Source organism: Musa acuminata, chromosome BXJ2-9, assembly GCF_036884655.1.
Source record: "Musa acuminata AAA Group cultivar baxijiao chromosome BXJ2-9, Cavendish_Baxijiao_AAA, whole genome shotgun sequence".
NCBI classification, from domain to species: Eukaryota; Viridiplantae; Streptophyta; class Magnoliopsida; order Zingiberales; family Musaceae; genus Musa; species Musa acuminata.
The window spans coordinates 6,066,468-6,081,603 of NC_088346.1; the positions used below are offsets into that span (position 1 = coordinate 6,066,468).

General features: G+C 39.3%; 2 protein-coding genes across 2 annotated transcripts; both read left to right on the plus strand.

Moving 5' to 3' along the window:
* The first annotated feature begins 1,004 nt into the window (after positions 1–1,004).
* On the plus strand, positions 1,005–7,047 carry LOC135622822 (vesicle-associated membrane protein 711-like). Its single transcript, XM_065125024.1, has 4 exons — positions 1,005–1,400; positions 2,734–2,924; positions 5,318–5,481; positions 6,693–7,047. The coding sequence occupies exons 1-4, from the start codon at positions 1,184–1,186 to the stop codon at positions 6,781–6,783; spliced, it is 663 nt and encodes a 220-aa protein (XP_064981096.1). The 5' UTR covers positions 1,005–1,183; the 3' UTR covers positions 6,784–7,047.
* A 4,736-nt stretch (positions 7,048–11,783) lies between these two features.
* LOC103997381 (calmodulin-like protein 7) lies at positions 11,784–12,865 on the plus strand. Its single transcript, XM_009418579.3, has one exon. The coding sequence runs from the start codon at positions 11,836–11,838 to the stop codon at positions 12,514–12,516; it is 681 nt and encodes a 226-aa protein (XP_009416854.2). The 5' UTR covers positions 11,784–11,835; the 3' UTR covers positions 12,517–12,865.
* Positions 12,866–15,136: the final 2,271 nt, after the last annotated feature.

Sequence of the window (15,136 nt, forward strand, 5' to 3'; positions counted from 1 at the left end):
TTTCCTCGCAAGAGGGCTACGATGCAGGTGACAAATTCGGGGGGAGGAGAAGAATCAGATTGCCCTATCCATTCCTCCCCACTCCGATCATTTGATTTGATTGGCATTGACCCGTTCGATCTGATGATTAGGACGAGTAATGATTGTTTAGCCAACTATGTATAAAATTATTTGAAAAAATATGTACTCAATCATTGATAATATAATATAAATATTTTTGGACAAATTCTAAAAAGCACTTTTTTTTTTACTTTTTTCTAAAGTAACATCCTTTTCCATTTATTCCGATAGCCCCTTATTTCCTAAAAAAAAAATAATTGCTCGTTTGTCGCCTCCATAGTGCATCTCTCGTGTATCCTCATTATCATCGTTATTATCACCTGTGTGTCCTCATCACCATCTTTGCTTGTGTTCTCTCATCGGTTTCCTCGCTCATGTGCTCTCATTACTATCATTGCGTATGTATTCCCATACTCATTATCATCATTCTCGTCGTCGTTGTTATCCTTGCGTGTACACCTTTACCCTCATCGTCGTTTATCATCGCATCCGCTCCTAATATTAACTTTGTGCTTAGAGATCATAATTTTATTTTTTAAAAAATAAAAAAAATTCTATAGAAATAAATGAAAAAAAAAAGCTAATAGGAAAAAAAATAAAAATAAGGAATTTTTTTAAAAATAATTTGCTCAACATTTTTATAGTTAATATGAAATTAATTTTGAATTCCGATCCCAATATTTATGATTTAAATAGGATGAATTATCGAGACAGCTGTCTGGGAATTAACGGGCAAAGCCGCTTTATTAATTATTAAGACAACACGTACAGTTTCGATCCTCAAACGGTCACCGCTCGAAGTCCTACCTCAGCGTCAGAACCTGCGCATTGTGGACCCCACGTTCTGAGGTGCGCTTGTTGAGTTGAGCGTCTCCACCACCCCAAGCCGCGCTGTCTCGCTGTGCCGTCCATCCTCGAAAGGCGGAAAACGAGACCACCCCATCGCGGCCTCCTCTACATTATTATTCTCGCAGGGTCATCTCTGGCCCATCGCGTCTCCTTTTACCCCTTTCCCCTCCCTCTTTTTGTCTCCCCCCCCACCTCCCCTCCTCCTCTATTGAGATATTTCTATATAACTAATTATACATTTAGAGAGGCAGATCAAGGGAAGAGAGGGAGGGGGATGGCGATCCTCTACGCTCTGGTGGCGCGGGGGTCGGTAGTGCTGGTGGAGTTCAGCGGGGCGGGCACGAACGCGAGCGCTGTAGCGCGACAGATCCTGGAACGCATCCCCGGTGACCAAGACACGCACGTCTCCTACTCCCAGGACCGCTACGTCTTCCACGTCAAGCGCACCGACGGCATCACCGTCCTCTGCGTCGCCGACGACACAGCTGGCAGTGAGTCCTCCTTCCTCTCCTCCTCCATACCCTTCCGACCCCTTCTTTTTATTGTTTGATTTCCATCGAGTTATTGCTTTTCTGAAGAGGCAAAAGAAGAATGAAAAGGAACCGAGCCTGCAGGATTTAAAATGGGTTGATCGGTCTCATTCCATCAAGATAATCTTTTTCTTGAAATAGGAAAAGAAGAAGAACCGACCCCGGAGGGTCTAGAATGGGTTTCATCATTTTGATCGGATAAACTACGCTGATAATCTCATCATAAATTGGATTGAGAAACCAATACGAAACGATTTAAAGGTAACGGAAATTAGAGATAGATTTGATGACCCTGGCGAGAGATCTGAAGCAACAAGTAGAATACTAAACAAGTATATAAAAAAAAGCTGTTTATTCTGTCCTTCTAAAAGTGCGCTCTTGTCCATCTAGCCATATCGACCAAAACAAACGTGGGTGTCGCTGTTATTTGTATGAGTCAGAAAGTGAATACATGTTACAACATATTCTGCCAATTTAACATAAAAATATACGTCATTGCCCTAGGAGTGAAACTCATAAAGCACACGTAAATTATTACTATACTATGAGCAGATGTCTCTTGCTTGCTTCTCACGTGAGGAATTGTCTTTAACTCTTCCACAAGAAATCATCATATCTGCATTTTGCGTCACTAACAATCAAATATCCCATAAGGATTTTAAAGTTTTTGATGCAAAAGATGATATTTCTAGATCGCTTTGGCAATAAATCTGATGATACAAATAAGTCTTAAATTTAGGGTGCTTTGATATAATCCTTCTGAAAATTATATTTGTCCATGAATTATTTTACAGGAGTATGCAAAATTAATTATTCAGACAAATGAAGGTAATAATCAAATAATTGGGCTGGGTGGGATCAGTTAAGGTTACATAGGTTTTGACTTGACACTAATTTCAGTTGGGTTAAGGTTGTCCAAAAACCAAGCTAAGACCCACCCAAATGTAACATATATCTATATAATCCAATTCAACCTGCAAAATCAATTTAGTTTTCTTTTATAGATTTTTATTTTTTTGCTGACTCTTGATTAGTTCTCAGAAATGTTTAGATCCCAGGGTGTTAACTACTTTGCTTTTGCTTAGTCTAATTCAAATTCAACATGATCAATGCATATATCATTTTTTATTGTATCCCTCAAAGTGGATATTGTCCTACAGTGATGTTTTTCACATTTGAAGGGGAAACTCGATAGTTTGAATTCTGCTGGGACACTGTTGCTTTCTGAAGTAAGTTGCTTCTTTAGACAATTTTCACTACATGTGACATTTTTATTTGTTGATGACCCATATAGGACGAATCCCTTTTGCATTTCTTGAGGATATTCATGGAAGATTTGTCAAGACATATGGTCGTGCTTGTCATATAGCTCCTGCTTATGGAATGAATGATGAGTTTTCCAGGGTTTTGGGTCAACAGATAGATTACTATACAAATGACCCTGATGCAGATAGGATGAATCGCATCAAGGGTGAGATGAGCCAGGTAGAGTACAACATATGATATTAATCAAGTTATAATCTATGTTATGCATTTTTCTTCACGTCTGTGTTAGTCAAACAGACATTGTTTTAACCGCACAATCTAGTTTGTTTGATCTGCTCAACAATGAATTTCTTGTATTTATCAAAAACTATTTACTTAATGTAGTTTGGTCTTTAATACTACACTATGTACTTAGTGGATAAGCTTAATGTAGTTCTTGTGTTTGTCAAATACTCTCACGTTATTGTTGTTTCTGTCAAAGGGAGTGAGAAAGAGGGAGAAAGGGGAGAGATAAAAGAAAGAATGCAAAGGAGTGAGAGTTATGAGTCAAGGGTTACCAAAATTTATGACTTGTGAGTTATAGTACCAAAAAGATAAGATAGCAGAAAGGTAGAAAAAGGAGTAGAAAGGAGAAAAGTGCAGAGTATAAAAGAAAAGAGGAATGAAAAAAGTTATAAATTTTTGATATAATTTTTTACGTATATTAAATTGGCTTTTAAATAATCTTGAACGTATTTATTCTTTTAATGCGTATAACATTTCTAGATACAAGAATTTTGATCATATTGTATGTATGAGTTGTACATATATCAATGTTTAATATGGTGGCATAGGGTTGTGGTAAGTGAATGACCTAACATGACTCACATAATATGGTCGGCATGCTCCGAAAATTGGCTTTTAGTTTAATTAGTTACCATTGACATGGTGACATGGTTACTTAGCATAGCCTTGGCATGAACTATTCTCATGCTAGCTGAAATTTCAATCTTTGTCATATAGCATAATTTTCATCTTTAAGTATCTTGGACTTATTAGCATAAAATGAATCTGCATGGTTGTTTCTAAATATTGGAACGTTTTAAACTGCATCCCTTATTGTAGACTTTGAGTAAGAGCCATGTTACATGCTTGGATCCATATTCACACCCAACAGACATGGTTAGTTGCTATGTTAACCTCTGTCTGTTTGAAATTGAGTATATCACTTGGTGTCCTCATCTTTTTCATTTGTTCATTTTTGTTTTGAAGACCCCCCCCATATATGTTGGTGACTGATTTAGCTTTTCTTTTTCAATTTTCTTCTGTTTATTCTCCTTTCTGCTCTTTCTACCTCTCCTTTTCTCTTTCTTCTCCTCCTCCTCCTTTGCTTTCGCCTATATCTCCTCCACTTCTTCCTCAACCGTGGTGTTAGTGGAATTGTTTTCCTCATCTGCATCTTCCTTAGCCAATGATGCCTACCACTAGGTTTGGTTCAGATCACAATGTCATCCTTGCTTTCTGCCACCCCTTGCTCCTCACTCCGTAACGTCATCTCCATCAATAGGATTGTTGGCTTCACCATATTCTCCGATAGTGACCTCGCCTCCCTTTGTCATCACTAGAGCAAGTTATTCTCTCAAGATTTCATGCATTACATGTCTCTTCCCTCTTTTGCTCCCTTCTCTCTCTCCCTCTCTCTCTCTCTCTATATATATATACATGTATGTATGTATGTATGTATGTATACACACACACACACACACACACACACACATATCTTTGCTTGTAGTGGTCCAGGCAGTGTTGACCAGTACAACATTATAACTAACACTTGGTACCTTGTAGGGTGTTGGTATCATACTAAGAAGTGAGGACAGATAAGATGAGTGTAATTTAGTTACGGAGGCCTGGCCTTTCACCTTGGAAAAGGATGGATAATTATGACCGATCATTCTCAACCCACTCAAAGTTAACCGAGGAAAGGAAATGAATAATTTGGTTCTCTCATCAAATCCTAGTTGTAATTGATTTAGAATTTTTTTCCTATTATTTTCATGTGTGTTTTGTCACTAGTTTTACTTGATGATTCAATGAGTTTCTCGAGTCCAATTTTCAGTTTATTTGGAGGCTGTGAATCTTAATATAATTATTATATTTGTTAAATAACTTAACATGTTATTTATATTTGGAGTCATATTTGTAGAGTTCTAAAGGTCTCTTTTTGTGGGCTTTTGGGAATTGATGCAATACCAGAAAACTTCCCTTCTAAGTCATCTTTAGCACACACATATATGAAGTGTGCCTTCGCACATGAATTCACAGGAGTCAGCATGACATGCCAAAGCATCATGCTGGCTGGTGACTTCCGTAGGCCTGGCACGCTATATTTGATCAGGTTTATTAATTTTAATTTGCTAATTATATGCTATTATTTTTTACTGACAACAAAACATAGTGTGGCCCTGTATTGATTACTAGCAATGTCTAATCAGTTCTACCTCTCAGCTTAAATTCTTTGTCTAAATTACTTCTTTTCTTAATCTGAAATTTCAGCAGTGTCCGGTCAGATCTATCTCTTAATGTTTTGACCATTTAATAATTGCTAAATATGATGACTTTATATGAGGCAGGTACGCAACGTCATGATAGAGAATATTGACAAAGTACTAGAAAGAGGAGAACGATTGGAATTGCTGGTTGACAAAACTGCAAACATGCAAGGAAATACAGTTCGCTTTAGAAAACAAGCCCGTCGTTTTCGGAATACTGTCTGGTGGCGAAATGTTAAGCTCACGTATGCAATTTGCCCACCTAAATTTTTTGTTTCCCTGTGGTTTCCATGCATTTAATTTTATGATATCATTAGATTGACTTCTTTTTAACTTTACATTAGCTATGCAAAAATAGAAAGCTAGGGATGATGAGCATGCATTATGTAGATGGTTTTTATGTCACTTAATTGTTTTGAACTTTAAAGTAGAGTTTGTGTTTTCTTCTTCTACGAGAATATAAGACCTTTCCGCCAGACCCAGCACATTCATCACAAATGCTTTCTATGGTTTGAACTAGAAGGATTTGGAATATTCAATTTCTATGATTCTGGTTGATTGAGATTGCTGTTTTTCTGTCCCAGAGAAATGTTTAAATTGGGTCTTCAATTATTAAATCTGTTTTAGTGAAGATCAGCCATAACAACTATTATCAATACAGAGGTGAGATGACAATCATGATGATAAAAAGATGAATAACAACTCTTATTCAACATGTTCTTGATTTATCAGTGCCTCGAAGGACTCAAGTTTTTGGTGTAATAAAACCATATCCAACTTTCAATTTCTACCGCATGCCAAAATGTGCTTTATCAAAATCCCATCTCTTGACTACTGAATAATTTGTCAGTACAACTATTAACTCTCAATTGAATTATTTAACTTTTGAATAGACACTTTACCAACTGATTTCTTTTTACTTGTTTCATCAGCTCTTTCTTAATAAAATATGGTTGCATGAATTCCCCTCTAACATAATGGCTATGTGTGAGGCTACCTAAAAATCGAGTTGCTTCTATTTGGATAAAGTTCAAATGACACAACATACTTTCTTCAGTAACCTATGCATATTTGAAGATATGAGGTAACATTAAGCCATAGCATTGCAAAGTTTATTTTTTCTGCTACTTAACTATTGATTTTTTTATTGTTTTCTACTTCACTTGTATAGTCACCATAATAGTATTCACTTTATAGTAAATAGTTGGGCTAGGTCAAATGGTCTATAATTGCTAATGTGACGCTCTATCATCCATAAGTTGTTATTTCATGTCTTCCTGTTTCTGGCATTCATTCAAGTGCATAACTTGGTATTGTACAGATTATTATTCTTAAGATGCCTTCTTAATGTCTTTACATGTATAACTAGTCTTTTGTTTATTCTTTCCCATAAGCTTTCAGCTTTTAGTTGATCATAAGTACATTGTCTTACTTTAACAGCTTTTACATCTTGCAGGGTTGCTCTGATATTACTTATCCTGGTTATAATTTACATCGTGCTTGCGTTTGTATGCCATGGCATCACTTTGCCATCCTGTATCAGGTAGAGCGCGTTGTGATTTTGTTTTTACCTTTTTCCATGATTGGTTTAATGTCGTGAACCAACAACTATTGAGCGTGCGCCATGCATTATATTGATTTGAGTTTCCCCACTTTGTGGACGTTGTTAGACAAATTTATTATTACGTGGTATGTGCCTCCGCTTGTGGCAAGATCTGTAACTAAGATGGTGCTCGATACTATTTATTATTTCAGTTCATCTCTACTGGATATGAATTGCAGAGATATCAGATGGGCCTTTTATTTGTGTATCTGAGAACTCTCAGAGCTCTTTCTTGGCTTTTAGATATATGTTTGTCATTATAATAGATAACTATAGCATGCCAATTTGAATAAGAATTGGGATCTTCTACAATCTGCCACCCCGATTCCTACGCCTCATGCACCATCCATACTTTGGCAAGAGTTCAGCAAGCTGTGCAGGCTTGCAAAAAGCTTCACTGGGCATATCTCTCCATCAAGATTGTTCTTTGGAAACTGTTTATTACGTGGGCGATTGCTGAGCTTGATGCAAGTGCTTGCAAATTACTGGGGCAGGTTTTCACGAGGAAGAAAGAGGACAGAGAGAGAAAAAAATTCTTTGATCTGCCCAATCAGAGACCTGGAGATGGAGATGCGATTGCTTGTTCTTGGAAGCCGACAGGCACAAGCTACAAAAGCTCTGGGTGACATCATGGGGTGAGGCCAAGGCTTTGTTAAGATTAGGAGAATAATGGCCCAAAAAGGTAGCCTGCTGCAGTTTTACCACGGGAAAAAGGAAAAAGAAGAGTGTGGTGCTGAAGACAGCAGCCGGCAGCGGGACCATATCTGAAGGATTGCTCTGGTGGCAGCAATGATGAACCCTAAAACCGTGGATTTGGAAGCATCTAATTCCCATATTCAAATATGGGTGAGTGTTTGTGTGTTCATGGCTCAAGCATGGAAGTTCTTCTTTGTCAGCTAAATCCTCATTGTCTGAATTATGTTACTCATGAGAGAAAATTGGTATGATGAAATTTTGACCACAGCCATTTCCAAACCAATTTGAGGAAGCTGAACATTTTCTCACCTCTTTGGCAGATCACTTCCTCATGTAAAGCTTAGACTCCCTGCAGTATGTTCATTTCCATCATTTGATCGGATGCAGATAAGATAAAATATTTGCAGCTGAGTGCAATGCATCATCTCCTGCAGCCGAGGCCAGATGAGCAGACCACCACTCAGCTTGCACAAAAGCTGAACATGGATGGACATGATCAAACTAGCTAAGTTTAACATAGACCAGTTCTGTCCTCATCAAAGAATCCTATGTTTTTGTTTCTACTCAGCTGACCACAGACGACATCATTTTTTTCTGCCCAGGAAGAAGGTCAGCATCTCACATGGCTCATGCAAAGTGTGGACGGGAGGGAAGCAACATAACCATTAAGGGATGATATTTCCTAGAAACTAAGAAGAGCTTGAGTGGACATCACAACAGCTGCTGCAGTCTCTCTGTAAACTGAGAGGATATGGAATTGCTCAAATCATCCACAAACCTCAGCTTTCCAGAAAGTGGCTGCTGATCTCCCTCCAAAGTCCAGAGTGATTCTCTGATCACAAAAGAATGATGAAGGAAGACAAACCTGCAAATTTTCCTTCCCATACTAGTTCTTGATGACCATGAAAGGGATAGATTTTGATCCTAGTTAATGTGAATTGGATGGTCATTATGGCACAAGTTTTCTGATACATCATACAATCTTACATTTCAATGAACAGAATAGCAAACATAAAAGAAAAAATATATATATCCAACCATAAAATTAATGTCTTTCCCATAGTCGAGTGAAGCAAAATTCTCATGGACCATATAGATTTTTTACCTTGTAAAGTCTGAGTAACTTGGAATGATTTCGTCTTTGCTGATTCTGAATCTCCTTCTCGGAAATCAAGACTGCAGGAGCTCAAAATCAATAGATCTCTTTGGATGTCATGACACAAGAGTTTTCATGTAATGTGCACAAATCTTACTGAAACACAAACAAAGAAGAATTCATCGACTAATGCTGAAATTTCAAGGAGGAATTCACAAAATTCACCTACCCATGGGATGTGTCTGCTCCTGAAGAATGCTTGTGAGTGCTGAAGAGTGTTTCCTCTTTGAAAGAAGTCCTGAATTGCCATCCCTTCCCACAGCTTTCTTGACCCTCTTCTTCTCTCCCTCCTACCTGTGTTTTTGGAGGTTTTGTACAAGAGAAGTTCAAGAAAGCTGTGGAAGGGAATGGCATGGACTTGGAATGCAGCAACTCCAATCCTCCCCATTCTCATGGTTATTACAAGGAGCTACTCACTCCATACTCAATGGTGTGACCAACAATACTTATAAGATCTCTGTGTGAGCTGTGTCCATTTGTTCTCTAGAAGTTATCATAAAAGTGATTTCAATGTGTGTCTGCTGGAGGTAAAAATAGAAATCAAATTTCCACATATATCCCTTTACATTTTAATTTGACATATATATATATATATATATATATATATGTATATTCCTCCAAAAGCTTAAATTTGGTATATGATATTATGATTAATCTTCATTATCGATGCATTTAATTTATTAGATGAACTCTAATTTTACAAATGCATTATAATGCTAAATCATTAGTAACAAAGTAGATTTTTTTAACTCAAACAAACCAATATCGATCATAATTATAATATATATTTTTTGAAAAGATAAGCTATAAAGATGAATTTTAGTCTCAAAATCTTGTACCGATCTAACAAAGTAAGCTAGTTAGCATCTTCAATTTAACATGCGGGATCTTAATATTCGGAGAATATATATTTGAAATGCAATGTTGCCAAACTTGCAAGGATATATATGAAAAAAAATCAGAATAAACAGGAAAGAGTAGATGTGATCTGGAACTTTTGGTGGACCACATTGCATGAATGTCATCTCTGGCCTATCAGAAGCCTTCTCTGTCCTTGGCATGCTTTGCAGAGAGAGAGAGAGAAATAGAGAGAGAGAGAGAGAGAGAGAGAGAGAGAGAAGAGTGTCAGAAGAATAGGGGAAGAAAATAAAGGTGAATTATTTGAGGGCCCTAATTGGATCCCTATTGTCTTTGCCACCGAAGGTGTAGAGAAATGCCACAAATGCTTACTCGGTGATGTTTAGGTCTGGATCGACAAAAGGACAAATATTGTGCCGATCACATCAAATGTCAAGTGTCAGATTCGTAGAGTTTATCATCCAATCAAGTCTGCCTTGGGAACAATCCCAACTGTAAACGTGTAGCCACACTAAATCATATTGCTAAATCTATATTCATCTTATATCTAATTTGCACCTCTAAACTTTAATTTAGCACGTTCTTGTGGAATATAAATGCTTGCCGGTGTAATAAATTCTCATCAGTTGAACCTTAGCATAATGATGCTACAACAGCACAACAAAAGATACAAACTCCATTTTGTTTTACAACTTTACGTCGTAGCTGATGAGTCCAGGAAGATCAAGTTGAGATGTGTTTTGCAATGCTCTACCCTTTCGTGCATAACTCTGGTTTCTGCACATAGGTTAGGGGTCAGGAGTGGATTTTTCATCTCGACCACTTCGAAACTCACGTCACTAAGAAGAAGTGATGGTAAGATTGAATGTTCAAAGTATAACCTCTACATTGGCCTAGAGATCGACTTTTATATCCGCAATCGAAGGTTTACGATCAATTAATGCCCGCTGATATCTTAGGCTATTGGTCTGTATGTCCTATGCAGGCGTTGATCGATATGCTCGATCCTGCGTCATACGATATCGCTTCATGCTTCTCAAGCTGCTCTATACGGTACAACGCCACCTCGTACAGCCTTAGTCGGCATGGGTGCAATCGGTAGGAGACGCAAGTGCAAATAACTGTCTTGTACGGGTTCGAGGTGTCGCGTTAACGTAGCACGTCATGTTAGCATGAAGCACCATGTCGACTTTGACGTGACAGTTGATTACGATCGGGGGGATAATACCGGAATATGCTCTATCAACTCCATTCTAAATCATATCATCGCATTATGTTGGTCGCACAAAATCATAATTGTGATATTCTACGATCAATTCTGTACGGAAAAGAAAAAGGCAAGGTAGGATTATAAACTGGATGCAAGATGCTGGATCACGTGGAAGAGATTCGTGTGGAGGAAGGGTACGACGGATTGCGTGCTTTTAACTGATGAGCCCTATGGAGCATTCAGAGAGCTGCCCATGGGGAGCAGAGGAAGGAAGAGCGCGAGGGAGGGGGCAGACGCGGCCGCAGTGGTCACATGGAAGCATGTGATGGCACACCGCTGTGTCCGTCGCGGAGTTAATACGTGAACGCGGGTGCGGGCTTCTGGTCCCCATGGCGGCGGCATGCCATCCCCCCGTCTCGAAATGGGGGTGGAGACACCCCAATTGGCCGTCCCTTCCGTGGCCGAACCGCACTACATGGCAGATTGAACGATGGGAACGGTGACAGCCCATCTATTTGTTGAAGACCGGTAATGGACAATAATTGGGCCCGTTGGACTCGTTGATCCATTGTATTCGTGGGCCATTTCTTCAATCTGTAAACGATCGACTAAATCAAATTACATTCGAACGCAGTTTACCCTTTTGGAGTTCACAATAATTTATGATCTTGCATAGAATATATCCCGATCCGGTGATTAATTTAGATTATACGAATCTTAAGAGGATCGAAGCGTCCTAATCATTTTCTTTTTGGGTTGGGAGGCCCCCATTGTTCTTCGTGGGCCTCGATGGGCCTTAGGAGCATTTGGATCCTATGTCGTCTGGCACGGTTTTCGGAAGATGAGGAGGAGGTTCACGAATCTTGAAGAGAATCGGGTGGTTCTCTTTTCGCACGGCGCAAGTTTGGCCGGCTCAATGACGCAGCGGATCCCAACCCTCGTGCGAGGCAATGGATGGGCCGTTATTATGGTTTCACGCGGTTTCGTGGGATGCGTACTTCCTACCACGCGGAAAAAGGCGTATTAAAGTCTCTGTTCATCTCCCTCTTCCTCCTCGTCAAAGCCCTCCATTCCCCATGCCTTGTCCTCTCCATACCGAGCGGGAGGTAATGGAATTCCTCCTCTTGTTTGCCATATTCGTCTTCACCTGCGGCCTCATCAACTGCCGCCGCTTCCTCCCCGGGTCTAAGCTAATAGCATGGCTTTGCTCATTTCTGCCCACTTCCTTCTCATCACCAAAGCTAGCAGAAAGAGCAGTGGAGGAGGAGGAGGTTGACGATGAGCTCGAAAGCATATTCTCGACCTTCGACAAGGACGGAGACGGCTTCATCACCGTGAAGGAGCTGGAGGAGTCGCTCGGGCGGTTGGGCCTCGCTGTCACAGACAACGAGGTGATGAGCATGATGGAAAGAGTCGATGCGAATGGAGATGGCCTCATAGACCTCGACGAATTCCGCGAGCTCTACGCCGAGCTGGGGAGAAACCAAGAAGGAGGCCATGAGAGGGGTTTGGTGGCGAGAGACGAGGAAGAAGAGACGGATTTGAGAGAGGCGTTTGACGTCTTCGATGGGAACAGAGATGGGCTGATTACGGCGGAGGAGTTGGCCATGGTGCTGAAATCTCTGGGGCTGAAGCAAGGGGCAAAGTTGGAGGACTGCAGGGACATGATAGGGAGGGTGGACAGAGATGGGGATGGCAAGGTGAACTTTGATGAGTTCAAGAAAATGATGAAGATGAAAGGGGGGAAGCTCTTCTGATCCATTTGTCAGCTCCCTTCCGCTGCCATTACCAGAACAAAGCATACATCTATGTACAGATGTGATCTATCGCTAACCCATGTTCATCTTCTTCTCTGTTCATCAATTTTCTTCTTTACTCCTTGTAATGCTCACTTCTCTCAAGATACGAACAACTTGTTATTGTGACTTGAATGGAGAACGGATTCACATGCTTCTTCTTCAGAAACATGACAAGCTTTTAGTCTATCCAATATATTTTACATTTCAGAAATCATTTGTAGATTTCACATGACCCACGAATCATGTGCTGCGAGATCGATGGTTGGATTAACTTGACAAATTGAACTCAATGACTAAATCTTCTAAGCTTGTTGAAAAGCTGTTTGAGCTGACAGATCTGAGGTCAAGAGCTGGATACATTGAGGAGACTGCTCAAAACACAGGGTCTCTTTATTGTGTCAAGTAGTTTGTTTGATTAGTTCACTAGAACACTTGATGCTGCTGTGGGGACTAAATCATTGAATCAAATCAGTCTATTAAAATGGTTTTATTCTGAAGTGGTCAGATTGATGTGGAGTTTATATAATGTTGCTGTCAGAAGACCATTTGTTGGCCATAAACCAATTCCCAGGCCTTGGCATTACCATGTCTATATCCTTTGCTTGACTTTGTCCAAGGTAGGGTCAAGGAGGCCGGCTTTTCTTTTGCTTTAGGAGAGAATTGATTCCTCCTCAGAGTGCGATACTTTTCTTCGGAAGATCAATCCATGGAATGAGTGAAGAATAGCTGCTAGTCCAGAAGAACATTGAAGGAAGTCACGTTCTTTGTTGAACTCAACGTGAAACCAGTGCTGTATTCTTGGAGAATCCATTCTAATTTGCTTGCTATACACTGATGGATGGGTCACAATATAGCCTACGAGAATATCCAAGATCACAAGTTCAAGCTTATAGATCTTTTGATACTAAAGTTAAGACTCTCCGAGTGGATTAGATGATGATAAGACGATAAAAAATGTTTATATCATACCCAAACCCTTTTTCCTCATAATAACTACATAAAGAGATCTATTGGTGTGACAGGACTTTGGGAAGGTACAGCTGACAACAAGCATCCAGACCTAACGATCAACCTTGAGCTTGTTTTCCATGTTTAGCACGAGTTAGAACATGTCTTAGTCAAATTCCTTCTGAATACTTGAAAGTTTCCATTCCCATGTTGTCTTACATGATGACACCTTGACATCATTTTGCAGTCGATATGTGATCGTATCACGTACTTCACACGTAGAGACGGCATATCTGACATAGTTTGACGGTACAACACAAGTCAATTTCGTGTCAAACAATCGAAAAGCAGCCTTATCGCATGTCATTTTAACTGTCACTGTGCTGTGATAAACAGAGGAACTGCGGGAACAAAAGAATCATATTGTTACCTCTTTGTTTCTTCCCAAAAAAAAGGGCAAAGAGATCATAATTATGCATCAAATGGTCAGTATCTGCATAGACTTCAGACCAATTCGTACATTGATTTGAAACGAACCACCAGTTATCATTATGCCATGCAACAACAGCACTATGGAAACTTCTATCTTTCCCAGCAAGTGAGCAGCTTTACTTTTATTGCACTCACGGTGGCGTAGGACATGGTTTCCATTGGGTCTCACACCTTTGTAAGATTACAGCTTATAAAACCATGGCCGTGTCACCCCTTAACGTTAGTTTTATGTGGTAGATACCACAAGCATGCTGTGGAAGAGGAAGAACATAGCTTGCTTGCACAATAGTCCACTTGTTATACTAAATGGTATGAGTAAGTACAAGGAGCCAATGTTACGCTGATTCGCTGGTTTATTCTTAATGTATTGGGTACGAAACTTTCCAACGAAGCAGACAACGTAGCCACAAAGTCACAGGCGGACATCATCCACCATGGGAGACTTGGTAGGCGACATTGGTTCCAAGGGATCTCCTTCACTGTGCTTTGAACAGGTCCCCTCGGTCATGTGAAGATGACCTTACCATCTCTTCGTGCACAAGAAATGTCACTAGGTTATTAGTGTAGGGTACGGCTTCACGTCTTCTGTATACAGAATCATTAAAGTTGATCCATAAGCATCAAAGAGAATTAAGAAACAAATTAAGATCAAATCAACAATCAAACTACGAAGCTGTCGAGCTTCCTTTCTGTTAAATTCCTGGTTTTATTGCAACCACCGGTCTTCAATTAAAACTGAAAGCAACATTTCTTCTAAATTTACCAGTTTAAAGTTTTTTAGTTATATATTTTAAATGATATTTATGTTTTTATTATTTTTTCATGTATATTTTTCATATTACTTTTGTTATAAAACTTCAAACGAATGGATAGAATTAACAGTGACAAAATTTTAAGACAAAATATAATAGTGAATGAATAATTAAGATTCATCGTTTTGACTGATCAAATGCGGTCCTCTCTGATTTATGTATTAATTGGTATTGATGTATCCATATATATGTGCATCAATATGTAACGGAGAAAAAAAAATAAAGGAGGGGAAAAAGGAAAAAGAGATAATAGAGGAAGACGAGACAAGCAAAAAAATGAATAGTGGAGGAAAAAAAAAATAATGGTAGGCAGTGATCCATTATAA